We start from the raw sequence: 27,833 nt of genomic DNA, 5'->3' as shown, positions 1-27,833 counted from the left end.
ATAAATATTTTTTAAAAAATTCATTTATTCATTTATAATAGTGTTCAGATTCATTGCTCACTAAATATGTCAAACCACAAAGAAAGATATTAAGAAGTATCTATTAATAGTATTCACCTTTAATTAAAACACTATAGAATTTCATCTTACCTTGATCACCAAAATTTAATACATTCAAAAATGTCATCACATATCTCTCGCCTATAAATGGAAAAGCAAAATAATTAGCATTTTCAATGCATAAATTAATTTCCTTTACTCTTATCATTTATCAACTTTTCAGGTGGACGAATACCCTCAAAGAAGAAAAATCAGATAATCAGTTACAGACATGTTCCTTGTCCTAAGGTTGATTTCAAGTAATCTCATAATTTGGACAATGCTGAGGGCTTTATTAACAGCAAATCTCCAAGCCAGCTAAATTAAAAACCAACCAATAAAACCAATCTAATAAGTTGAAAATAAAATATGGAGAAATTATTAAATGACTGTCACAAGTTTATTTGTTTTTTGCAGTGCTGAGAATAGAACCCTAGGCATTGTACAAGCTAGGCAAGCACTCTACCACCAAGCTACATTCCCAGTATGTCTCAAGTCTTAAGTGGGTGAAATAACCAGAGTGTAAATTATCTGTGAAGGGAAATGTCCATGACAGTGGCACATGCTCATTCCACTTCCTCTCAGGTGGAGAGATCCGCCTCCACTCCCCAGGGCCTGGAGGTTCTGGAATCTCAGTTCATCCTCAAATCTAAGGCAGCACAATGCCTTCAAGATAAAGACACCACCCTGGAGCAACTCTGTCCCATTCTATGAATTTTCTTATCAATAAGTGAAAAGCACTAACTCTTAAAAAGACAGCACTAAACAGTGCCCAGAGCCTAAAAGGGCAAGTTCTCACCTCCTAGAAAATGCTCATAAAAGAAAGCATTAATTAAGAGGTTAAATTTCCATCTTCTGTCAAGACTCTCCTCTCTCTGATCTTGTCTCCTTATAAGTATATGTAGCAAAGACCTCTGAAGGTCCTCCCAGGTCTGTATCTCTGATCTACCCTAACTGTTAACATTTCAGGGGGGAAAAAAAAAACTGCATCTGAACATGTACAAATCTTTTCTTATCATCAATCCCTAAACAATACAGTTTAACAATTTTTTACATAGCATTTATATTACATTAGGTATTATTAGTATTCTAGAGATTATTTAAAGTAGATGAAGGATATATCTAGATTATATGCAAATACTACACCATTTTACATAAGAGACTTGAACATTCTCAGATTTTAGATTTATCCATTGTTGGCAGGGAGAGACCTTGGAACCTCAGGATACCAAGGGACAACTGTACCCTGCTTTCACATGGCTTCAAATGGCTCATTAGTGTTTGCAAAAAGGCTGGGCTTCTTTATTCTGTGTATGAGAGCTTTTACACACTATCTTTGTGGCCTCTCTTCACCAGTCTCATCCCTATAACACTGTCATCCTCCGTTGTCACCTACCTATCTGGGGTTAGCCTCCAGTTGCTGCTCAGAGTCAGGCTGGGCCTAGCTAGGGCATTTTTACAACCCAGACTGGCTTTTCCCTACCTTCTGGCAGCATAGGCCTCTCCTCATATTCTACCAGCTTCCTGAGGGCAGAAGACCCCTCTCAGTTATCTCTGTCTCTGAGTTCCTAGCAGAGATCCAGGAAATGAGAGGCACTCCAGAGACTTCTAATGATTGAGTTAACATTTCCAAGTACAGTCCCACAGTCTTGAAATGGTTAACCACATGATGTGTGCAACTGGTGAGAGAATGAGTTCCTTGAGGTCACGGTCTGTATGTTACTCTTCATCTCTAGTCTCAGCACCTTGCATACAGTGCTGCAGGAAATGTGGGGGCAGAAGGGAGGAACACATACGTTTTTGCTACTACAAAGTTACTTTAACTTTTTTTAGAGCCATAATTATTATTATTATTGTTATTATTATTTTTATATTGGAGATTAAACCCAGGGGAGCTTTACCACTGACCTATATTCCCAGTGCTTTTTATTTTTTATTTGAGACAGGGTTTCCCTAAGTTACTGAGGCTGGCCTCAAACTTATGATCTTCCTATCTCAGCCTCCAGAGTTGTTGGGATTACAGGTGTGCACCACTGAACATGACTCAGAACTGTAGTTTTTAAAGATAAAAGAAACTTAAGTTGTCATTCAGCCTACTTCCTTATTTTCTAGCCATGGAGATGGAGGCCCTGAGAAGTTCCTAATGGCCTTCTGCAAGAAAGGAAGCCATATTAGTATGGCCCAACTGTGGGGCAAGTACCTAGATTTGCTCAGGACAAGCTCAGGAGGCTTTAGTGAATGGCTTAATTAAATGTTGCAAACACATGTCTAGCAACTGTAATCTGTACAATGTATTGAAGAACATCATGTAGACTGGATCCAACTCCCTCAAACTCATTAAAACTGCTTTTAAAACTTTGGAAAGAAAAAAATACAAACAACATCCTCACCAAAACTTTCTCCATTGATTTTTCTGTTCTAATCACAATGTGAACTACCACAACACACAATTTTGCTACAGTTCTCTTCTGTTGTCACTCTTCTTACTCTATCAACAAATACTTGCTGAACATCTGTGGTGTGCCAGGCCCAGCAAGGAGACTCCCTGCTTTCTAGGAGCTAGCTCTCTCAAGGTTTCTGACCCAGAAATCCCCCGAATAGTTTAACTTTTGTACCAGCAGTCATAAGCTCAGACTAGAAGCAAGCACTCTCAAGGCTCAGAGGGCCCTTAAGCCCCTCTTGGTCCTCTCTCAGCTCATAGATAGGAAAAGAGGCCTGGGGGGAAGTAAATTACTTCCCTTTGGAGTCATAATTAACAAAACACAAATATGGGGAGAAGAAAATAACAAGATAATAGTGTGGGTAGTTGTTTTAGAATACTAGGATTATATTTTCTGTTTTTTTAGAATTTTTGTTATTATATTACTTTTATAACTAAAAGATCATTTTGAACTGAGTATGGTGGTGCATGTCTATAATTCCAGTGGTTGGGGAGGCTGAGGCAAAAGGATCACAAGTTCAAAGCCAGCCTCAGTAACTTAACAAGACCCTCAGCAGCTTAGCACAAGACCTTGTCTTCAAATAATAATAATAATAATAATAAAAAGAACAGGTTGGGGATGTGGCTCAATGACTAAGTGCTCCTGGGTTCAATCCCTGGTACCAAAAAAAAAAAAAGGATAATTTTGAAAAGATAAAAAAATATATTCAGTAACAGATATGCAGATCTATTGACATCAAATCTGTATGTAGAAAAAAACCCTTCACTTTCCAGCTGCTTATAGCTACCTCAAATTTCATTCTCTGAATTTAAGCTGAGTAAAAATCAACACATATATTATGCTTTCAGCTCACTGTCAGGGCCTCTGCATTAGGAGTTCTGTCAGAAGTCGGATATCTGACCAAACTATCACATGGGTCAATCTTAAGTAAGAAAATAAAACGATGAAAACCTGGTTCTTAAAAATATTGAAAAAAAAGAAAGAAAAAATATATTAAAAAATTGGAATTATGAATTCATGGGTAGTTTCCTCTATCTCCAAAGTTTTCTATAAATGATAACACTTTTATAACAACTCTATTAAAATGATATACCACCGGGTTTTATAGTTAGATTTTGATAGTTTGGCTCTGCTTGGTCCTCAGCCCATGACTGAGAGGTAGTGGGACCTTTAGGGAGTGGGGCTTAGTGGGAAGAAGTCAGGTTGTGACGGCACACTGTTGAAGAAGATACTGGAACCTCAGACCACTATTGTCTCTCTCTTTGCTTCCCTGCTGTGATGAGATGACCAAGCCTCCTCCACCACAGGCTCCTGCCATGATGTACTGTGTTACCACAGGCCCAAAGCACCAGGGACAAGTGGCCATGGAATGAAACCTCTTAAACTGTGAACCAAAATAAACCCTTTCTCCTTTTAAGTTGATTAGCTTAGGTATTTTTTCACAGTAATGGAAAGCTGACTAACTCAGACTTGGATTCCAATTAAACTGTTCCTCATGGACTGTAGGACCCTGAAAAAAATTCTACAACCTCACTGATGCTCAGTTTCCTTATCCATAATAAAGGGGGAAATGTCTTTAATGAGGCTGTAGAGAGATTTAAATTAGGCAACTTAAGTAAAGCATAAAACTAAATAAATGTTGTTTTCCCTCTCATTAAAAAAATTCTGAGGGTCCTCTGCCAAGGGGGCTCCAGACAGGTAGTTTTGATCCAGGTAATCAACAGTTCTGTGAAATCCCTCTATTTCTACCATGATCTCCTGACTGCTCAGAGTAACCTTTTACTTACCTTCTGTCAAAATCTGTTTCAAGAAAGACTGTTTGAAAAAACTCCAGGTTAATTTAGCCTCTTTCCAATTTACAAAATCCTAGAAAACAAAAACAAAACAAAGTTAAAATCCTGGGTATTTCAAGGCTTAGAATATAATGCTACATGAGAGGCAAACTCAATCTGGTCCCTAAACTCCAACTTGGAATAGTCCCCACTGAATTCTTATTTAACATTAAGCATACAGAAGGCATCCACAAATACTAGAAAAGACTTTATGTTACTGCTATAGTCTGGATCTTGAATGTACCCCAAAGGCCATGTGTTAAAGGCTTGGAACCCCGCATGGCACTCTTGGATGGTGGTAGAACCTCTCAGAGATGAAGCATAGTAAGTCATTGACAGTACTCATGAATGGAATTGTGGGGTTCTAGACTCTTCCTCTTTCTCTAGCTTCCTGGCCATGAGGTAAGCTGTTTTATTCTTCCACACACTTCTACTTTGATATAAGCCCAAAGCAATTGGGCCAATACATCATGGACCTGAAACCTCTAAAACTATAAGCCAAAATAAACCCTGTCTCTTGATAAGTTGCTTATCTCAGGTAATTGTTATAGTAACAGAAAGCTGACTAACCCAATTATCAAATACAAAGAGAAAGTCTATAAAGAGCATACCCAACATTTATACACAAAGACCTCTAAAGAACCACTACGATCCCCTTGGAAACTCAGACAGGACACTGACCACGTCTAACACATACAGCTTAGAGTGAGTTCCTTTTCTTTAAAATAGTCTGTCTAGGTGACATGCCTGAAACCTCAATGACTTGGTAGGCTGAGGTAAAGTGATCACAAATTCAAGGCCAGCCTGGGCACCTTAGTGAAACCCTGTACTAAAAGATAAAAAGAACTGAGGATATAGTTCAGTGGTAGAGTACCCCTGGGTTCAAGTAACACACGCATGCATATACACATCTGAAGTACACCAGTCTACAGCATAAATTCTGCTCCACATCCTAATAGGCCACCTAGGGTCCTTTTACACAAGCATATGAGATATGCTTGTAAATTTCAAAAGAAATTCAGCCTTCTAAGGTCAAGTAAACCACTTGAAATTAGTATAACAGAGGAAAGGAAAAAACAAAAGTTCTGATATTGTTCTTTTGAAGTTCCTGGAGGCACCAAACTCTCTACCTTCTAAGGACAAAGAAGGTAAGAAGGAAGCAAATACTCAAAGTAAAGGTCAATGTATGAGACACGTGGCTTTAAAGCCAGAGAGCTAACCATAAAATGGAAGAGAGGGATGGCTAGTTAATCTCCCCCAGTTCCCCTGGGGCCCCTCCTCTATCACACAAGCATCTTGGAATCCCAGATATTCAGTCTAGATGGTAGGTTCTTTTTTTTAAATTTATTTTTCAAATTTCAGTAGACACAACATCTTTATTGTTTTTATGTGGTGCTGAGGATTGAACCCAGCGCCCTGCGCATGCCAGGCAAGCATGTTACTGCTTGAGCCACATCCCCAGCCCAAGATGGTAGGTTCTTAATCCTAGGATATCTGCATTTTGAACATTTTTGATTATCTGAAGTGATGACTTTTAAGTGGTGGGATTTCAAAGGGCTCTTTGGTAGGGGGTGAATCACAAAGGCCAAGCCCATGTCATCTCTCCAAGAGGTCAGCCTCAGCTGAGGAAGTGGGTGCAAGAGCATTCCTGGAACCTGCCCAGTCACATGGGCCCCTGTTCTTGACCCAAAGCTTATCTGTGTACAGCAATGCTATCCAGCTGAAATGTAATGTTCAATTTTCTAGCAGTCTCAGTGAATGTGAACAAGAAACAGGTGAAATTAATTTTAACATATTTTATTTAACCCAAAATATCATTCTTTCAACATGTAATCAATGTTAAATATCAAAATATCAAATAAATATATATGTATATATTTATATGTGTGTCATTTCACATTATTTTTTTCATACTGAGTCTTTGAAATCCAGTATATTTCTTGCACCTACAGTTCATCTCAATTCAGACTAGCCATGATCCAAAATGCTGTATAGCCACATGTGGCTGGTGGCTACCATTTAGGACAGGGCAAATCTACAGCATCTCTTAAGCAAGTGGTTTTCAGCCCCCATTCTCCTCACCTGAACTTCCCTTCTAAACAGTGGGAAAACAGGTCTGAATCCTCTGGAATTGTGCTGCCTTCAGGGCATCGCCAAACCTACAGCAGATGCCAGGAAGCTCAAGCCCCAGAGTAAATATTCCCTGGTGAGAAGGAAAATGGACCACAAGATGTTTAAAACAGGCCATCATCTCCTCCCCCAAGAACAAAGAGCACCTGACAAGTTACCACCACTAGGGGGTGCTATGGACCACTCATCTACAAATGCTGTTTCTGCCCAGCTCTGGGGGAGGCTTGGCACCGCCATTTCCCTCACACTACTTCCTGGCCCAAGCAATGGTGGATGGCCCTCTAAGGGGTCTGTACAGCAGTACCTGTGCTCTTTTCAAAAGAAACAAAAAGTTGCAGCTTATCCATGAGGCACTGGTGAAGTCCTCTTGCCAGTTGGTTGTGAATGGCTTTGGGAATATGAGTTCTTCAAAGAAAAAGTTCATTAGGAGTGTGAAATCATGACAGGGAATCCAATCTGAAAAGTTCATGCTCATTGATTCCTTTCTCCTAATGCCTTCAATTTAAATGGGCTGTGGTTCAGAAGGAACAGTCACACTGCTTACTGCCGCTTCCACAAAGTGCTCATTAAGGATACATTGGCAGTTAAGTCCAATCTGAGATGGGGGTTCAACTTGGGGGTGTCTGCTAAGTGGGAGAAAAGAGGTAGCAAATTCTGTGGACTTCTATCATTCTATTCAGAATGAATTTCTCACTTGGGATGGTAAAAAAGACCTATTTCACAAAGCTGAGTTGGTTCTGCTGATGTGGTCTAAACAGAAGTGAATTTCTCTAAAATCTGAGCCATTCCACAGCTTCCCTGATTGACGGGGAAAATGAGTCTTGGAAAGTGAAAGGTGATGGGCAGTAACACCACAAAAGGGCTGGGGTTGTAGCTCAATGGTACAGCGTTTGCCTCGCACACGTGAGGCACTGGGTTCAATCCTCAACACCACATAAATAAATAAAATAAAGGTACTGTGTCCATCTACAACTAAAAATATTTTTAAAAAATAAAAGAACCTCATCTAGCTTTAGCTTGAGTCACTCTTCCACTTCCCAAACTCTTCTGACTTAGGATGATCCAATTAGCCACATCCTTCTCACACTGACAAGAGTCACCAGAGAGCTTGAGGCCACACTCCTGTCCTTGCCCTCCATCACCACTACAGCCCCACACAGCATTGTTTCCTTTACCCCTTGCTCCACTTGCCCAGGTCATCCAGAGCTGTTGTCTCTGCCCCAGCCTGTCCATACCCATTTCCAACCACCCTCCCCCTGCTCTCATTGCGTCTCACCTGGCCAATTACGGAGCCTCTTACTGAACTTTTTCACGTCTTTTCCTCTAGCCCACCCTTCTCATAGTAGGTTCATACTTCAGGCTCAAGCTTGGAGAATGGAGCTCAAGCTTCTGTTCTTGACACAGTCCAAAGGCCAGGCAAGATAACTAACTTTACTAAGCCTTGATTCTCTCATCTGAAAATCACAGCACTGAGGTCACTACTACCTGACCCAGCTCAGCATGCCAGGTTTACCTCCCTTCATAATCTTTATTCACCTTTTCTTTCTCTCTCTTCTCCCTGTCCAGCCACCTAAGTACCCCAGTCATCTTTGAATTCTCAATTCCAACACAATGATGCAGGAATGTAACAGGTTTGGGCTGTTGAGTTTGGGCTTAATTCAGGAGAATTGGAGCCTAATGAAAGGTTTTTGAATAGTGCCTTGATCTAATTGCTTCTATTGGAGGCTTTTAGTGTCTCGTTTTCTCTCATTTGATCCCTACATCAGGCTCCATGAGGTGGGACTTTTTATCCCAACACTGGCATCAGTGTTTGCTTGCGAGGGTCCTCTGTCAAAGCCAACTCTGCTCTCAAAGCAGCAGTGTAATGGTAGTGACAAAACTATCGTTTAGTGTCACCCACTCATGCCAGGACACAGCCTTGAGCACTTTACATGCCCCCATTTCATCAGGTTCTCAAAATAACTTTAGATGGGAAGGATTATTATTATCCCTACTTGACAGAGTTCTAAGACCATGATAGTTAATAAACACTTGGCGGACTTGTTTTATTACCTTCTCTTTTTGCTTATATTAACAGTTTCACATGCTCCTTTACTAAATAATGCTGAGACACAGGGGCTGGCCCAGTATAAAAAGCTGGCCAGGCTTGGTAAAGCTGGGTACTGGGAGAACTCAGAGAAGAAACTCTTCTGTACTCAGACCTGCTCTATGGGCCAGGGGCAGACGCTCCATGCAAGAAAAATGATCCAGAGTCCTAACCATCTAAGCCTGCAGATGAGAGGCACAGTGGTATCCAAAATTGTCATGTTGACTTAAGATCCAGTAATCAGAATGGAAAGCTTTCCTAATAACTAAAAACATGTCACTTTGACACTTAATATCTAGTTTTCCCTGAAAAGTTGTATAACTGAATTCCATAAATTCTGAAACTTAAGTCCCACATATTTGGCTACTTTTCAAGTAATCACAAAAGAGGACTAAAAAGTCCAGGGGGTGACTTACCACAAAAAAGTACACTACATCCAGTAAGCAAACAAATATGGGGAAAAGGAAACATGCCCAGCACGGAGCAGATTATAGAGCACTTGAGCAGAGGCCTGCAGTGGACCATTTCATGTGCAACTCTGGGCAATGAATAGTAGCACTGCCCCCACCACAGCCAGAAAACAAGGCAAATGGACCAAGAGAAGAGTTGAGCAGAAAAAGATCATGTTTCACTTCCACACATAAGTATCAGACCTCAGTGGTCTAGATGGGAAGGTTGATCATGTGAAAGACTGGGCTCACACCTAGATAAAGAAACTATTGGTGTCACCTAGCTTTCTTAGAACTTGTATGACATTTCAATTCAAGGAAAAACCAAAAGACAGAGCAGTTTCTGGGTGTTACACTGGAGGCTATTGCTACAAGCACCTAGTAGGAAGTGGCAGAAGCTCCAGGCAAGTAAAGTGATCCTGTTATATATTCTACAGTGCACACAGCAGTTCCTACAACAAGTTCAGACCAAAATGCCACTAGTAGTAAGATCTGGAAGCACTGGCCTAGCACATAGCAAGTACTCTATAATTATGAGCTATAAAATTATCTTTCTGGGCTGGGGATGTGGCTCAAGCGGTAGCGTGCTCGCCTGGCATGCATGCAGCCCGGGTTCGATCCTCAGCACCACATACAAACAAAGATGTTGTGTCCACTGAAAACTAAAAAATAAATATTAAAAAATTCTCTCTCTCTCTCTCTTAAAAAAAAGATACTTTATTAATAACAAAGATAAAATATGAAATTTAAAAAAATTATCTTTCTAATGGGCCCGTGCTTATAATCCTAGTTACTTGGGAGACTGAGGCAGGAGGATTGCAAATTCAAGGCCAGCCTAGGCAACTTAGTAATACCCTGTCTCAAAATAAAATTTAAAAGAGGGCTGGGGGTGCTGGGGATGTGACTCAATGGTAGAGCACTTGCTTATTAGTATGCTCAAGACCCCAGGTTTAACCCACACTCCGCCCAAAAAGGAGGGGTACTGGGGATGTAGCTCAGCGGCAGAGTTCCTACTTAGTTAGCATGCTTAAGGCCCCAGTATGAACCTAAATAAATAAATAAATAAATAAATAAATAATATTTCCAACTATGACAAACTAGTTACAGCTTCTTTCTCTCAAGGATAACCATCACCTGTGATTTAAAATAATCAGACAAAATACATTACTTACTCTGTTTCCGGTAAAATCGGGTAACAGATCTGTTATTCTGGAGACAGGAAGAGTGTGTTGCTTGGTTGATTCTGGGGAACTCAGTAACTTTGTGAAATAAATAACATAGCAGAGCACCAGAACGGAAGTATAGAAAAGCTGAAAAAAGAAAACAATGGGTTGAAATTAAACTGCTTTAACATAGGCATAACTGATATGACTATAATTTTGGCCCCAAAGGTCAATCAAAAAATAGAACTGTCTTAATTAACTGCACTTTCTAGTGAGCAGCCTCATCCTCTGGAAGCCAATACCACTCATTCAGGTCCAGCTGCACTGCAGCATCTCCAGTGTTCCAAACACTTCACTTAACCAGGAGAACAAAATTTCTAAGACAGGCAGATACTAGCTCAAATGCCATAATGTCAGATAAGTAAGTTCTCACAAGGTCTGTATTTGGAAGATCCAGGTGCCAAAATGTGCTGACAGCCAGGAACTTGCCTTCCTCTAGGACTGTGGATTTTCCATAAAACCTGGAAATCCATGACATTTATGATTACAAAGCAGAATTGAGCTTTTGGCTCGCTCTCCTCTACACCCAATGCATGGGTAGGGCAAGAGCTGTGGGAGAAAAGGGTGAGACAATAAGAGACCCACCTCTCCCTCCACCCATGTAGGACAAAAGAATGGCTTCTAGCCAGGAGCAGAAGCCAGGCTTTGGTGAGAAGATTGAAAAGGAGTATCCAAAAGGGCCCCTTTTCACAAGCTCCTTTCTATTCTCTTTCCCTCCTGAGAATGGCAGTGCTGAAGGGCTGGGACCTCCAGGCTCTGCAATCAACCTGGCCACACCAAGGCTATTCCTATAAAAGGACACATGGCAAGTAGTTTAGCAGATTAGGGCTCCTATACTTTCATTCCTGAGGGCAGAGACCACCATTTACCAGTCTTCCTTTTGCCTCCAAGTCTTTAAAAGACAAGAAGCACTTCTATGGCCATACTCCCCCATCTTAAAGCTCCCTGTGATAAGTGTGCCCTTCTCTGCCTTTCCTCACTTTCCAGCTGACCAGAGCCTTTTTTTTTTTGGGGGGGGTGGGGGGTACCAGGGATTGAACCCAGGGTGCTTAACTACCAAGCCACATCCCCAGACCCTTTTTTGTATCTTATTTAAAGATAGGGTCTCGCTGAGTTTTTTAGGGCCTAAGTTGCTGGCTTTGAACTCACAATCCTCCTGCCTCAGCCTCGGGAGCCACTGAGATTATAGGCTGCACCACTGCACCTGGCATCCTCCACTTTTTTATTGAGGAAAGATTCACATAATAAAAAAATTTACCATTTTAACTGTATTAAGTGCACAATTCAGAGGCTTTCAATACATAAACGCTGTTGTATAATCATCATCACTAATTCCAGAAAACTTTTATCACCCCCAAAGGAATCTCTGTAGCCATTAAGCAGGTACTGCCCACTCCCCCATTCCCCAGTAGCACTAATCTGCTCTAATCTCTACAGACTCTCCTATCCTGGATATTACATGTTAATGGAAGCATATAATGGGTGGCCTTATTGTATCTGACTTCTTTCACTTAGTTTAATATATTTAAGGTTCATCTATGTTGTATTATATATCAGTATTTCACTTTTATAGCTAAATAATATTCTACCATATAAATATAACATATTTTGTTTATCCATTCATTCATTAGTTGATAGACATGTGAGCTTTTTCTACCTATTGGCTATTGCAAATGGTATTATTATAAACATTTGGGAACAAATTTTTATTAAACACTTATTTTCTTTAAAAAAATTAAAAAAAAAATTTAGCTGTAGATGGACACAATACCTTTATTTTATTTATTTTTTATGTGGTAGTGAGAATCAAACCTGAATGCCACACACTTGCTAGGCACGCACTCTATCACTGAGCCACAACTCCAACCCTAAACGCTTGCTTTTATTTCTCTTAGGTATATATACTTAGGAGTAGAACTGCTGGATCATGTGATATTTCTGTTTTAACTTTTTGTGTGTGGTACTGGGGATTAAACCTACAGTTTCATGCATGGTAGGCAAGCACTCTATCACTGAGCTACAACCCTAGCCCTTTTCTTTTTAATTTTATTTTGAAATAGGGGTCTTACTAAGTTGCTAAGGCTGGCCTTGAACTAGATTCTCCTGTCTCAGCTTCCAATGTAATTGAGTTTATAGGCATGTACCACCAGGCCTAGCTCTGTTTATCTTTTTGAAGAACCGACATATTATTTTTTTATAGCAACCACAGCATTTCACATGCCCACCTGCAATGTACTAGGATTCCACTTTCTCCACATGCTCAACAATTACTTGTTATTTTCTGTTTTTTAAAAAAATATTTTTTTTTTTAAGAGAGAGAGAGAGGGAGAGAGGAGAGAGAGAGAGAGAGAGAGGAGAGAGAGAGAGAGAGAGAGAGAGAGAATTTTTTTAATATTTATTTTTTAGTTCTTGGCGGACACAACATCTTTGTTGGTATGTGGTGCTGAGGATCAAACCCGGGCCACATGCATGCCAGGCGAGCGTGCTACCGCTTGAGCCACATCCCCAGCCCCTAAAAAAATATTTTTAAAAAAATTGTCACCCTAATGGGAATGAAGTGGTACCTACTGTGTTGTTGGATTTTTTTTTGTCTTTTTTTTTTTTTTTTTTAGTGGTATTAGAAATTGAACCCAGAGTCTCAAACATACTAGGCTAGTACTCTACCACTGAGCTATATCCCCAGCCCATTTAATTTTATTGTGAAATAAAATCTCACCAAGTTGCCCAAGCTGACCTTGAATTTTCGCTCCTCCTGCCTCAGCCAATTTCCAGAGTAGTTGGAATTACAGTAATTGGGGCATCAGGCCTTGCCCATTTTTTAATTGAGTGGTTTCTCTATTTACTGTTGAATTGTAAGAGTTACTCATTATGTCAGGTGTCTAAGTTGCTTAGAGCCTGTTGAATTGTAAGAGTTATTCATTATGTCAGATGTGTCTAAGTTTCTTAGAGCCACTCGGGAGGTTAAGATCTGAGACTAGCAACTTAGTGACACTCTGTCTGAAAATAAAAAATGAAAAGGGCTGGGGATGTAGCTCAGTGGTAGAGTGCTCTTGGTTCAGTCCTCAGTACCACAGATACACACACACACACGTTATTGTCTTGAGCCTTGTCACATTCCTATTATACCAGCAGCGCTCAGAAGGTTGAGGCAGGAGGATCACAAGTTTGAGGCTGGCCTCAGCAACTTAGCAAGGCTCTAAGCAACTCAGTGACACTCTGTCTCAAAATAAAAAATAAAAGGGGCTGGGGATGTAGCTCAATGGTAAAACTCCCCTGGGTTCAATCCTCAGGACACCCCCCTGCAAAAAAGTGGTTTTTTTTCCCCCTAATGTAACCCTTTTATTTGACATCTGATGCCATGGGACACAGAGCCAGTATAAGGAGAAACCAGAAGGCAGGTTTGACAATGGGGATTCAGTGCTCACCTGCTGTTATGAAGTTTTACTGGCTCTCAGACGTCTCACACAGACTCTGAACTATAATCTATGATGTGATCTGGGTAAAAGCTATGACAACCAGAAACTCATAGTGCAAATGCCTTCCAAGAAAACTCAACCTATAATTGGGTGTCTCCATGGTCCTCCTATCCTACTAGAGAAAGTGCATAAAAACAATGATAAGTGATGTAGTTCTAGACCCAATAAATGGCAAAAAAATAACCTCAGATAACTTCTCCAAAATATACAACTAACTGCAAACTGCTTTTATAGGCAATGTACATTCTTATTTTACTAATTTTAAATCTAGATCTTCAGTGTTCCACAAAATTATATGTAAATTTGCCTAAAACACAGGAAAGAATTTCACATAGATTACTAAGAATCTTAATTTGTCTTCCATACATTAATAAAAACTATACATTGCTTTATATAAACTATATTCTGGTATATATTTAATCTTAGGTTTCATTTTTAAAATAGGGCCTGTACTCTAGTTATATTTTTATTAGAAACATAAATATGAACTAGAACTAGAAAAAGATGAAATGGAAATGAAGTCAAAATTGCTAAAACTGAAAAATGTACCTGCTCTGACTTGATTCATTTTCTCTGAACGATATGAGATTTCAATCTAAATTTAAAACAGGCTTGATAGAGTTTCCTCCTATTCTGCAAACAACTGATTGAACTCCAGGGAAAATAATACATGCAATTCGATTCCCACCCTTTACTGTTTTTTTCTCCTCCATAAGACTTTCAGACAATCAAAGATCAGTTTGATATGGGCCTGCCTACAGAATGTCTAAAAGGAGTTTTTGATTCTCGACAAGGTGGCCAAGTGTGTGGCCATCTTCAGGACCCTAAAAACATCAGCAGTGTCAGTGTATGGAACAGGATGAACATGGCAGCCAGAGAAGTTGTGGTAAGGCCAGACTTTGGACATTTACATTCCTCCTTACATGCATGAATACTGTAAATGTGAAACATATAGTAGTGCAAACAAGAAGAAAAAACAGAGAAACTCAGATTAGATTTTTAAAAAGTTAATAGCCATGACTCTTACCTGGGCCAAAGAGAAAATGTACAATCCCCAGAGAGGCAACCACAGTACGAGAAAAGCTGTCAGGATGCTCCTAAGGATTACTGACAGGCTCTCAGCAATCACCTGCAGACACATGATAAAGGTGTACTTTATGGACATGATCAAAAAGGAAAGATGCAAAGAGATGACAAACAGAAGCTCCAAAGTAGAGGGGTAGGGCATGGTTGGACATAAGCACTGATAATATTTTACTTCTTGGATTGAATGTTAGGTTCAAGAATCTTCAGCAGGAGCTGGGGTTGTGGCTCAGTGGTAGAGCACTTGCCTAGCATGTGGGAGGCCTTGGGTTCAACCCTCAGCACAACATAAAAATAAATAAAAAAAGGTATTGTGTCCAACTACAACTAAAAAAAAAAATTAAAAAAAAAAAAGAATCTTCAGCATGTTATATTTTTGTTTTGGCACTGGGATTGAACCCAGAGGTGCTTTATCACTGAGCACACCCCTAGCACTTTCTATTTTTTAAGACAAAGTCTCAATAAATTGCTTAGGGCCTTGCAAAATCAAGTTTTTGATCCTTCTGCCTCAGCCTCCTGAGTCTCTGGGATTACAGGCATGTGCCACTGTGCCCATCTGCATGTTATGCTGTAAGATTTATACTTTTTTTTTTTCTGTACTGAGGATTAAACCTAGAGACATTCTAACACTGAGCTACATCCTCATCCTTTTTCTTTTTCCATATTTTTTATTGGTGTATTATAATAATACATATGGTGGTTTCTGTTGTTACACATTCTTATATACACAGACCCGACAATATAATTTTATCAACATCATTCCCCAGTATTTCCCCTTCCCCTTTCTTCTTCCCTCCTCCTGACACCCACAAATACAACTTTCTTTTCCTTTTTTATTTCTAGCTTTCACATAGGAGAGAAAACATACAGCCCTTGACTTTCTGAGTTTGGCTTATTTCACTTAAAACAATGTTCTCAAGTTCATTCAATTTCCTGCAAATGACATAATTCATTCTTCTTTCTGGCTGAATAAAATTCCATTGTTTACATATCACATTTTCTTTACCCATTCATCTATTGATAGACAATGAGGCTAGTTCCATAGTTTGTCTATTGTGAACTGTGCCGCTATAAACATGGGTATGTAGGTATTGCTATAGCATGCTGACTTTAATTCTTCAGGATACATTCTGAGAAGTGGTATAGCTGGATCATAGGTGGTTCCATTCCTAACCTTTTGAGAAACAGCAATACTGATTTCCATAATGATTGTACCAATTTACAATTCCACCAACAGTGTAAAAGTATTCCTGCTGGGCGCCATGGCACACTAGTTATCCCAGTAGCTCAGGAGGCTGAGACAGGAGAATCACAAGTTCAAAGCCAGTAAACAGAATAGCATCAAATTAAAAAGCTTCAATTAAAAAACTCACGAGGGCTGGGATTGTGGCTCAGTGGTAGAGTGCTGGCATAGCACGGGTGGGACCCGGGTTCGATCCTCAGAACCACATAAAAATAAAGGCATTGTGTTGTGTCTATCTACCCCTAAAAATAATAAATATTAAAAAAAAAAACTCAGCGAGACCCTGTCTCTAAATAAAATGTAAAAAAGAGCTGGGGATATGGCTCAATGGCTGAGTGACCCTGAGTTAAATCCCTGGTACCCCAAAAAATAAAAATTAAAAAATAAAAGTATTCCTTTTTATCTACATCCTCTTCCACATTTATTATTATTTTATTTTTTTTGTGTGTGGGGGGGTGGAATACTAGGAATTGAATTCAGGGGCACTCGACCACTGAGCCACATCCCAAGCCCTATTTTGTAATTTTTTTAGAGACAGGGTCTCACTGAGTTGCTTAGTGCTTTGCTTTTTGCTGAGACTGGCTTTGAACTCGTGATCCTCCTACCTCAGCCTCTCAAGCCACTGAGATTACGGGTGTGTGTCCCCGAACCTGACAATTTCATTCTTAATGGCTGCCACTCTGACTGGAATGAGATAAAATTTTAGTGTAGTTTTGATTTGCATTTCCCTAATTGCTAAAGATGTTGAACATTTTTTCCATATATTTGTTAGCCATTTCTTTTGAGAAGTGCCCATTAATTCCATTTGCCCATTTACTAAATAGGCTATTTGAGTTTGGGTATTGTTTTTTGAGTTCTTTATATATTCTGGATATTAATCCTGTCAGAAAAGTAACAAGCAAAAATTTTCTCCCATTCTGTAGGTTCTCTCTTTACATTCTTGTTTCCTTTGCTGTGCTGAAGCTTTTTAATTTGATGCTATCCTGTTTATTCCCATCCTTTTTATTTTATTTTATTTTTAAAAATATTTTTAGTTGTAGATGGACATAATACCTTTATTTATTTCTTTATTTGTTTTATGTGGTGCTGAGGATCCAACCCATGGCCTCACACAGGCGAGGCAAGTGCTCCACCACCGAGCCACAACTCCAGCCCCTTATTTTTGTTTTTTTAAGACAGAATCTCACTAAGTTGCCAAGGCTGACCTCAAACTAGTAATCCTCCTAACTCAACACACCAAGTTGCTGGTATTATAGGCATGAGCCACCACTCCCAGTATATATACATTTTGGATATATTAAATTATATATATTTTTGTAGTTGTTGTTTATTTATTTTTATGTGGTGCTGAGGACTGAACCCAGTGTCACACATATGGATCTGTCACTGAGCCACAACCCCATCCCAAATGATATATTTTAAAAGATGAAAAGTCAATAGTAGTATACAACTAATAGAATCACTAGAAAAATCTGAAATGTTTTATAGTCCTAAATTCTGACTGAACTAATAACTTCTTTATTAGCAAATTTGCTTTTCATTTATCGTATAGCAAAAGTAACCTTTAGCCCAGACAATCTGACAAGTTTCAAGTAAATGAATTAACTGATCACATTACCTTTTTGCAAATAGTTTTTTCAATCCAAGTCTGGGAAAATTATTCTCTCCTATAAAAGCATTTTTTTTCCTTGTACTGAGGATTGAATCCAGGGACATTTTACTACTAAGCCACATACCAGCCTTTTTTGTATTTTACTTCGAGACAGGGTCTCGCTGAATTGCTTAGCACCTCACTAAGTTGCTGAGGCTGGCTTTGAACTCTCAATCTTCCTGACTCAGCCTCCCAAGCCGCTGGGATTATGGGCATGTGTCACCACACCCAGCTCCAGTCCTTTTTATTTTTTGACACAGGGTCTCCTTAAGTTGCTGAGGTCTTGCTAAATCGCTAAGGCTGCCTAGAATTTGCAATGTCCTGCCTCAGTTTTCTGAGTTGCTGAGATTAGAGGCATGAGCCATGTCTGGTTTCTATAAAAAAAAAAAAAAAAAAACTTTTTGAATAAACCATGCTTTCCCTTATTCTTCACATTTCCCATTGGCAGAAGGCACACTGACCTTAAGTTTGACAAACATATGTGCTTGTGCCAAAACCCAGAAGGGCTCTCCAAGAAGTTCCACCACTGCTGAGAGACCAAATAGTACCACTCCAGTTCCATAGTGGGGGACCACATCAGGATCAGGTACTTCAAGCAACTGCAACCAGACCCAACCCAGGAATAAGGACCAAAACACACCCAGAGGGACTCTAGAAGAGCAAGAAAAGAAACCATATTTTGATACATTCACATTTAAAATAAATATAAATACATATTAAAATAATAACATTGAATAGAAAAAAAGCAGTCATAATAAAAAGAGCCATCACAATAAATATCTGTTAGTAAGGAATGTAGGCACTATGATGCAAACCCTTCATTTCACTGAAACCTCACAATGATCCTCTGTCATTACCCCCATTTAGAAGATGAGGAAACTGGGACTGACAAGCTCTGGGTCATGAATAATTTGGCCAAGGTCATGAATAAATAGTCAAGAGCAAAAGCAGGACTCAATACTGACCTAACTCCAAAGCCTATACACTTATCCACTGGGTTACACGAACTTGGTAAGCAAAATTGCCAGAAAGAAGATGCTTGCTGTCCATGCTTGGAATGACTGGAGTATACAACCAGTTTTTGAGCCCCAAATAACCCAAAGTCCACTGCACAGTATCCTTTAACATGTATATCACAGAACACTTAAATATGACTGGAAATTGACAGCCATTCCTCTAATAAAATGAAGGCCTATCAACCCTTATGACAGTCATTAATTTCAGTGAGGCAATAAGAAGTTATGCAAGGGCAGCATTAGGAAACAACCACAACCACCAGTCTTCCCTGAGGGGATCTAGCTGCAGAAATGCCATTACACTTTTTAGCTGATGTACTTGGTCTTTGAGAATATTTTAAAAGACTCAGAACTAAAATCATAGAACAAAATTGCAGAAAGATATAAAAAATTCCTTAAAAAGGCTTTCAAAAAAAATAGTAAGACTAAGTGATTGTTAAGAGCTCAAAAGATACTATAGGGCAAAAGATGTCACAGGCTAAGTGGAGTCCAGAGTGATGATAAGAAACAATAGAAACAATCTCCAAAGTTAATAATAACAGGGCTAAAAATCTGGACCAGGAACCCCCACCAGAACCTCCTCCTGGATCCTGGACAACCAAAGAGAAAACAAAGCAAGAATCAACTCCAAAACAGACACTCTCCCCTTTCTGTCTCATATCTAGTCACTCAAACCCTACTGTAAAACCCAACCTGCTTCAGGCAAGTATTGCTGTTTTACATACTTTTTTTTTTTTTTTTTTTTGTACTGAGGAGTGAGATGCTTAATCACTGAGCCACTTCCCCCAGCACTTTTTATTTTTTATTTTGAGACAAGGTCTCACTAAGTTGCTTAGGACTTTGCTAAATTGTTGAGGCTGACCTTGAACTTGCAATCCTCCTGCCTCAGCCTCCCCAGCCACTGGGAATACAACTATGCACCACTACACCCAACTTCAAGTACAACACTCACTACACTTGCCTTCCTGAAACTTATCTCCTGGCAAAACACAACTTACGTTAGCCACAGGAGGTTGAGGGTCTGGCTCCAATCCCTTTGGGTACTTCCACTTAGACAAGCTCTGCGGAAGGCCTCTCTGGCCAGGAAGGTAGTAGTAGAGTAAAGCAATGTTAATCTGTAAAGAAAAAGCAGAAAGCAATAAGGCCTCCACTTTTTTCACAGACAGAACTTCTGCGATTTCTTCAGCAACAGGTAGGAGAAAAGGTCTTGGTCACAAACCATGGTAGTAAGGTGGAGGGCAGTGAGCTCTTACAGGACCCCCACCCCACCCTGCCACACCACTCCGATCCACTTGAATAAGAATTGGGAACCAATAAGGCACACCTGAATGTGTGTGCCTACAGTCTGGGATAGAAACTGTTGTGGTGGCCCCAAAAGCTGCAGGTTTTGTGGCCATGGACAGAGGTACAGTCCTGACCATAAAAAGAAAAGGATAAGTCTTTGACCCCACACAGCAAAGTAACCTCTTGGTCACACTGAGACTAGTGACCTAATAGCCCCTGCAAGAGGAAAGCAAGGCTCTGCTCTGTGAGGTAGTGGCCAAAGGAATCTCAAGACAGGCTATAAGGCTTACAACCATTAAGAGGCCATTGTATGGGGTTGGGGTTGTGGCTCAGTGGTAGAGCACGGGTGAGACACTGGTTTGATCCTCAGCACCACATAAAGATAAATAAATAAAGGTATCGTGTCCATCTACAACTAAAAAATATTTAAAAGAAAAAAAAAAAAAGAAGCCACTGAAACCCAGCTCAGTCGGTCTTGTTCGGGTACCTTGCAGGTGAGCAGCAGCTGGGTAAGCCTTCTTGCACTTTAGCAAAGAGCAGCTGAAAGCAGAGAGACAGGCCAGACAAGGGCTGTCAAGGCAGGCACCTGCCAATCTGGGGGAGGATGCATGGGGGAGGATGCATGGGGAAAAAATCCTGAGCACCTAACATTTGGCCCTCCTCTTTCCTGCCTTTAAAACAATATTTCTTTTTTTTTTTTTTTAACTGAAGTACTTTTGTTTATACCTTTATTTTCATGTGGTGCTGAGGATCGAACCCAGGGCCTTGCATGTACCAGGCGAGCACTCTACTGTTGTGTCACGACCCCAGCCCCAAAACAGTATTTCTTAAAATATAGTCTCTGCCTCACAAGCACCTGACAACTTGTAAAAATACAGATTCCAGCACCCTTCCTCAGCCCTACTTTATAGAAAGCTCCCAGATGATTCCTATGCCAATCAAAAATTGAGAATTGCCACTTGACTCTAAGAACAGAACCAAGACCATGTGTATAGTAAGTACCAGACATGAAATGCTGTCGAGAACACACTGTCTTGTTTATCAGGACATGAAGAAACACCTGAGAAGCTGAGCTATTCTGAGCCCTCACATTATTTCATATATTTTTGTGTCATTTGTGAATATAAAACATGTGTGGGTGTCCTTGAACAGAAAAGAGGAGAGTAGAAGAAACAAGCTGAGTCTGAAAGACAAAGCAAGTCAGTTTTCCCAGAGTCTCTAAAAACCTAATGATGAGGACCCAGACTCCCCCCAGTTACCATATCCCAATTATAAAATCACTAAGGAGGGAAGGAAGTTGGTGGCTCCAGCCCTGCCATTATCATGCACATCCTCAGAACTGGAGAATTCCTGCCCCCTTTGCTGTCAGCAGGACAAGAACACTGGATTGCACCTGAGACAAGGTCTGTAACAAATTACTCCCACTCTTCTCCTGGGTTCTAAGAGCAGGGAAACCAGAACAGCTGGCAGAGAAATGTGCATTTGGAGGCTGCTAATGGAAAACACTCCATGGGTCCATTAAAAGTAGCATTGCCCTGTCATTCCCCACCCCTGCACCTCCTCCTCAGCCCACTGCTAAAATGCTGTGCTTCTGATAAAGGTCTATGTTTCTAAAATTTAAACCATACACAGGTACAGCTTGAAATATATTTAACTAGGGATGCGAGCTGTGGACAGTGCAGAGTGCATTCCCTCTCACCTTACATTCACTACACCAACAATTTCCTTTGACAGGAATCGAAGAATAAATGCATTCAAGACAAAGGTAATCACTCGAAACAACACCTGTAGAAAAAGAAGAAAAAGACAGAATAAACTATGTTAGGAATGTTTGCTTTGCCAAAATGAAGACAACATGGTTGTTTTTCCCAATGTTATGTAATGACATACCACAGCTTTGCCATAGACTCTCCTTTAAACAGCTCAGTCTGTCTGCCTTTCTTCTGAAATTTCATTCTTTGGAATCTCTCAACATCCTGTGCAATAGTCAAAGAATCCAGGAAAACCAGGAACAGTGGCACACACTTGTATTCCCAATGACTAAGGAGGCTGAAGCAGAGGAGGATGGCTAGTTTGACTCAGCCTCAGCAACTTTGGAAGACCCTGTCTCAAAAAGTAAAAAGGAGGACTGGGGTTGTGGCTCAGTGGTAGAGCACTTGCCTACTATGTGTGAGGCACTGGGTTCAATTCTAAGCACTTACATGTAAATAAATAAATAAAATAAAGGCCCATCGGCAACTAAAAATAAAGATATATTTAAAAAATAAAAAGTTGCTGGGTGCAGTGGTGCATGCCTGTAATCCCTGTGGCTCGAGAGGCTGAAGCAAGAGGATCACAAGTTCAAAGCCAGCCTTAGCAAAAGCGAGGCATTAAGCAATTCAGTAAGACCTTATCTCTAAATAAAATACAAAAAAGTGCCCCTGAGTTCAATCCCCCGTAACCGGCAAAGAAATAAATAGGACTAGGGATGTAGCTTAATGGTAAAGCATCCTTGTTGGGTTGAGTACCCACTACCCAAAACAAAACAGCAGCAGCAGCAGCAGCCAGGAAAGCACTTGGGAGTCTCCTTAATTTACTGATGAAAAGAGGGTGTCCTCAATAGATTCAGTAAATTTTTTTAGGTTCAAAGTCAAACACTCTAGGAGGCAAAAAGAATTGTAGTTAGTGATTCACACTGGGCCTCAGCCCAGGCCCTCTAGACTGTTCAGAAATAGCACACACTCAGCAACTGAAAGTCTGAGAGTATACCAGACTCACTAGGAATCATGAGGTCTAATTTCTCTTTCTTCTTTGCCTGGTAATATCTAGAGATTCTAATAATGTCAGTTAATTTCTTTGAAATTTGCTTTTCTCAAGATACTGTATTTTTTTCCTTCTTTTCTATTTTTTATTTTGCAGTATTGGGACTGAACCCAGAGGTGCTCTACAAGAGTTTCATTCTCAGCCTTTTTATATTTTCTATTTTGAGATTCAATCTAAGTTGCCAGGGCTGGCCTTGAACTTATAATCCTCTTAACTCACTTCTGGAGTGCTGGGATTATAGGCATTTATCACCATGCCTGGCCACTACACACTTTTATTTCTTTACTAAATATTTGACCCTTTCCAGAAAAGAAATTGATATTAAAATAAATATCTTTTATTTATTAAAAATATTTCTTCTAGTAGATGGACATAATACCTTTATTTTATTTTTATGTGGCGCTGAGGATCGAACCCAGTGCTTCACACATGCTAGGCAAGCCCTCTACCAACTGAACCAACATATCTTTTTTAAAAAAATTTTTTAGATGTATGATCCTTTATTTTATTCATTTTTTAATATGTGGGGCTGAAAATCTAACCCAGTGCCTCACACATGCTAGGCAAGCACTCTACTACTGAGCCACACAGCCTTAACCCTGAGCCAACATATCTTTTAAATAACAACTGCAGCTGGGTGCAGTTGTTATACCTTCAATTCCAACTACTCAAGAGGCTGTGGCAGAAGGACCATAAGTTTGAGGCCAGACTGTGCAGTTTAGTAAGACTCTGTCTCAAATGAATAAATAAATAAGATGTAGGCATGTAACTCAGCAGTGGAGCAGTTGCCTAGCAAGCTTGAAGCCCTAATTCAGTTCCCAGTATCAAAAAATAAAAATAAAAAATAACTGCAATAATAATATAAAATGGGGGTGGGAAGACAGAATCCAGCTACTGTCATTTGGCACATATCCTGAGACTTTCAAATCTATCAATTCAAGAAAACCATGTAAACAAAGAATTCTTCCCATGAGGCATAGAGAATGAGGCTGCCATTCAGTGGGGCTGCCAAATGGAGATGCTGAATAGGATGCAAGCTGTACTCACTAAGTGACGCCACCCCGCCTCCCCATGCACCTACCCCACCCCACACAGCAGCAGCAAATGACAAATCACTTCTCTATTACACATTCTTAAGGTTATCTGTGAACAGCTGCAATTTGGAAGATTTAATCAAAGGAAGCCAAAATACTATATAGTCTGAAAACCTCTAGGCCAGTAACAGTGTCCCCAAAGTGTTAACACAATGCAAAGGTTTCCAATGTCAAGATTAACATCTTAACCTTTATGGAGTCAAAGGTGACCTTTTGAGAGTTTGATGAAAAGTTCTCTAACCTTTTCTTAGAAACATGCAGGTATATACATACACACCAAATTCTATACTTAATGTGAGCGATTTGGAACCAATCACAGATCCCTTACTAGAAAAAGTACTCAGTCAAGAGTCTCAACTTACCATTTGGCTCTTAAAGCCATCAACTTTTAATTTTTAAAAGCCTCCATTTTCTCCTCTGTCAAATGAGACTATGTATCTTAAAGGGTTGATTGCAAGGATCAAATGAGATTATAGGGGTGAAAGCATTTTTGAAAAACATACAAATGAAAGGCATTAATGAATGTCGGGATCAGAGTTAAGAGAGAATAAGCTCTCAAATACTTGCATAATAAAATGTAATTGCAAAGCTACCTGATGTGTCTGCACTCTAATTTGAAAAAGGATATAAGACCCAATTAAAATACTCAAGAAACCTAAAAAAGGCTGGGAATGTAGCTCATTGGTACAGGACTAGCTTAGCAGGTATGAGGCCCTGAGTTCAAACCCCAGTATCTAAAAACAAAAACAAATTTTAAAAAAACTTAAAATTATGACTATTTTTTAAAAACAACATATAAACACATATTAACTTCAAAGTTATTGTCCAAGAAACTTAATATTTCAGTTCATATCCATATCTCCTAATTGGTTTGGATCAAGATTTAAGCAAATGACACTGAGGTCACTCATGCTACTCACTACATGCCCCGTACAGTGGCCCTTACTAACAACCGTCTCCATTTATTTGCATAAAGGAAATTACAGTTTTAAAAAACACTCTTTGGGAATGGGGTGTGGCTCAGTGGTACAGCAACTGCCTAGCATGTGAGATGCCCTGGGTTCAATCCCCAGCACTGCACAAAAAAAAGCTCTTTCACATCTGCTAATTATTTGACCTGTTAAAACAACCAGGTAAAGGCACAAAAGCAAGTAAGACTCAAAGTGAAGTGATTTGCCCCATGCCACACAGCAGGTAAATGGACCAGCCACACCCTAAAGGCAGGCCACCTAACTCCTAGTATAGGAGAATTTCCTGTTATAACTTGTTTTCTTCTTATAAATCCAACCTGGGTAGTAAAGCTTAATCAAAGGTGGAAAAATCAATATTGTCTTAGAAGTGCTGAACTCAGTTATTTTTACTGTGAAATAGAAAAACAAACAACTAGGTAAACAGGAAGGTGAAGAGAAGCTAACATTAAGCACAGATCATGTGCAAAGCACTCTTCTACATGCTTCATGGAAATTCTCTTATCTCAATCCTACACTGACGATTTAAAACACATTACCCCAATAAAAGTAGCTAACATTTATTAAGTACTTGTAATGTGCTTGGCACTTAGCAGGCATGATTTCATCTAATCTTCTTAATGAACCTGTGAAGTTACATTACTGTTCTCATTTAAAATGAGAAAACTGGAGCTGGAGGTACAGCTCAGTGGTACAGTGCTTGATTAGCATGTACAAGACCCTGGGTTCAATCCCTAGCACTGCAAAAAGAATAGTTGCATATGATTTCAATGCGGCTAGTGAGGCCTAAGTAGCTCAGTCCCAAGTTCATTTAAAAAAAGATGGGGGTGGGGGTGGGGGAGTGGGGGGAGCAAATCTATACTCAAGAGAATGTCAGGCAATTTTCTCAAGGGCAGGCATCTAAGAACTGACAAGACCCAAAATAGAGCCCAAGTCAGCCTGGTTCTTTCTCCTAACCTCCATCTGCCTCTCTAAGATAATGGAGAGGGTGGATTCAGGACTTGGGTGAAGTATGGTTAAGTGAGTCAGAGGAATTAATTAAATCACTTAGAATAACTAGTTCCTAGGATTGAAAGAATATTTAGATACCACTTGGATGACTGACATGTATCAAACCTGGCAAGTGAGAAAAATTAGAGCCAAGAAGGGGGAGTGATTTGTCCAAAGTCACACAGAAGAAAGATGCAGCCAATATTTATTAGGTGCACGGTTCTAAGACACAGGTACTGTGTTAAATGCACTTATTAAATGATCCCAATCAACCCTTGAAACTACCTTATGATCTAGCTACTATTATCGTCCCCATTCTATCCATGAGGAATTAAGGCTCAGGATGAAGTCACTTGTCCTGGGTTACACAGCATGTACATGTCCCATTCTAGGCCTGCCTGAACCCACATCCTTGTTCTTGGCTATACCATACAGTCTAAATTCAGTGGGAGTCAGAAAGCTAAAAGAAAGTGTTTGAAGGTCAGGGATGAGATACAGAGGAAATGAATCCCTTGTCTTAAAAATAGGTTTCTCCAGTATGAAATGTCTCACCCTCAGCACTTGATTAAATTTTCTCCTGCTACAAAATGGGAAATACAATGCTTATTTTTAAAAATGGTTTGTTTGCAACTGCTCTGTCAAGATTCTTAATGCGGGCTCCCAACTCCTGTCCAGATGCCACCTCACCGCAACCTGTCTCCAGCTGACCCACTCCAAAGCGGGCTCCACCTCGAGGCTGGGTCTGCCCCAGGGCCGTCTGCCCACGAATGCTGACTGGCACGGGCTGGGACCAGCCCGACAGAGAATACCTGCAGGAGGAGACCGGAGGAAGCCAGTCGGGCCGCCTGGCCCAGCACCTCCTGACTGCCCATAACCTCGGTACCTCGGCTCGGTCAGCCGGAAGCTCCGCCGCAGCTCGCTTTGCCGCGGGAAGATGGCGTCACGCAGCGGCTCGCTCGCTGATTGGTGCCTTTGAGGGTTGGGGGCGGGACAAGAGAAGGTGCGGCCCTTCGGCTTCGGTCAGCTAGCGCGCTTGCGCCGCCAGCTCCTTAGCTTTGTGAGCGCGATTGTTTGCTTTCCCGGTGTCTCTCTCTCTCTCTGTCCCAAATAAATAAAATACTGTGGCCAGTATTAAAAGATGCTGTTACAGAGTATCCAAAGCCCTTTCTCTGAGGCTCTCAGACAACCAAGAAATACTAACTTCTTTAGCCCTATCGGCCAAACGGGGAACAATCTGCTCACCGGTTTGGTTGATCAGATTCTTGCGTTAGGTTTTTGCCTTATACAGTCGCATCCACAGCCCCCTTAAATTAGGCCGGACAGGAATTTTGCCGAGAAAAAATTGTGGACCAGAAGTTAAAGACAACGTTCGATGTGTTTGGTTTTGTGAAATCTTTCCCAAAGCTCTGAGAATTGGATCCTGCTGCCAGAAATGAAGAAAGTGAGCCTTGGAAATGTGAATGACTTGTTCAAATCTATACAACTTGTAAATTGGACCTCATGCTCTTACTGAACTTGCTTGCATGTTAGGAACTATTACTTTGGATGCTGAGGCAGGAGGAGGCAAATTAGAGGCCGGCCTCAGCAACTTAGCAAGACATGTCTCAAAATAAAAAGTCAAAGGGCCAGAGATGTAGCTCAGCCGTAAAGTGCCCTGGGTTCAATCCCCAGTACAGCAAAAGAAAAAAAAGTAAATAAATAAAGAAGAGTTCAGAGTGGATGAATGAACCAGAAGTGCTTTGTAAAATATAGAGTTATTAACATACACAATCAGCTGTTGTTCTGTTGTATTCTGTTGGTATTTTTCTGCATAACGCAGGCTCTAGGAAACCTAGTCTTCTTCTAATTTCTTTTAGGCTTTCCATGATTTGGCCCCAACCAACTTTCTCACTGTCTTTCATTCCCTCACTGCCCTTTTCCAGTATACTGTAGATTCTAGCCATTGGGAACCTTTACCAGTTTTCAG

The 27,833-nt window shown here is 40.3% G+C and overlaps 1 protein-coding gene across 7 annotated transcripts in view; it reads right to left on the bottom strand.

The window, feature by feature from the left end:
* RFT1 (RFT1 glycolipid translocator homolog) overlaps window positions 1-26,812 on the bottom strand; it is a 46,616-nt gene extending 19,804 nt beyond the window's left edge. For all 7 annotated transcript variants that reach the window (XR_014021162.1, XR_014021163.1, XR_014021164.1 and 4 more), the window contains exons 1-8: window positions 26,677-26,812; window positions 21,713-21,798; window positions 19,728-19,844; window positions 18,175-18,364; window positions 14,764-14,865; window positions 10,210-10,347; window positions 4,328-4,406; window positions 151-201 (exon numbers count right to left, since the gene is read on the bottom strand). Coding sequence is in view for 2 of the 7 variants with exons in the window: in XM_081287245.1 (XP_081143371.1) it covers window positions 151-201; window positions 4,328-4,406; window positions 10,210-10,347; window positions 14,764-14,865; window positions 18,175-18,364; window positions 19,728-19,844; window positions 21,713-21,798; window positions 26,677-26,739 (826 nt within the window). In the remaining 5 variants the exon portion in view is untranslated. The remainder of the gene's footprint in view (window positions 1-150; window positions 202-4,327; window positions 4,407-10,209; window positions 10,348-14,763; window positions 14,866-18,174; window positions 18,365-19,727; window positions 19,845-21,712; window positions 21,799-26,676) is intronic.
* Between the last annotated feature and the right edge of the window lie 1,021 nt (window positions 26,813-27,833).

Source organism: Spermophilus citellus (genome assembly GCF_964194105.1).
Source record: "Spermophilus citellus genome assembly, chromosome: 3".
Classification (NCBI taxonomy): domain Eukaryota; kingdom Metazoa; phylum Chordata; class Mammalia; order Rodentia; family Sciuridae; genus Spermophilus; species Spermophilus citellus.
This window is presented reverse-complemented; position numbering and strand designations above follow the sequence as displayed.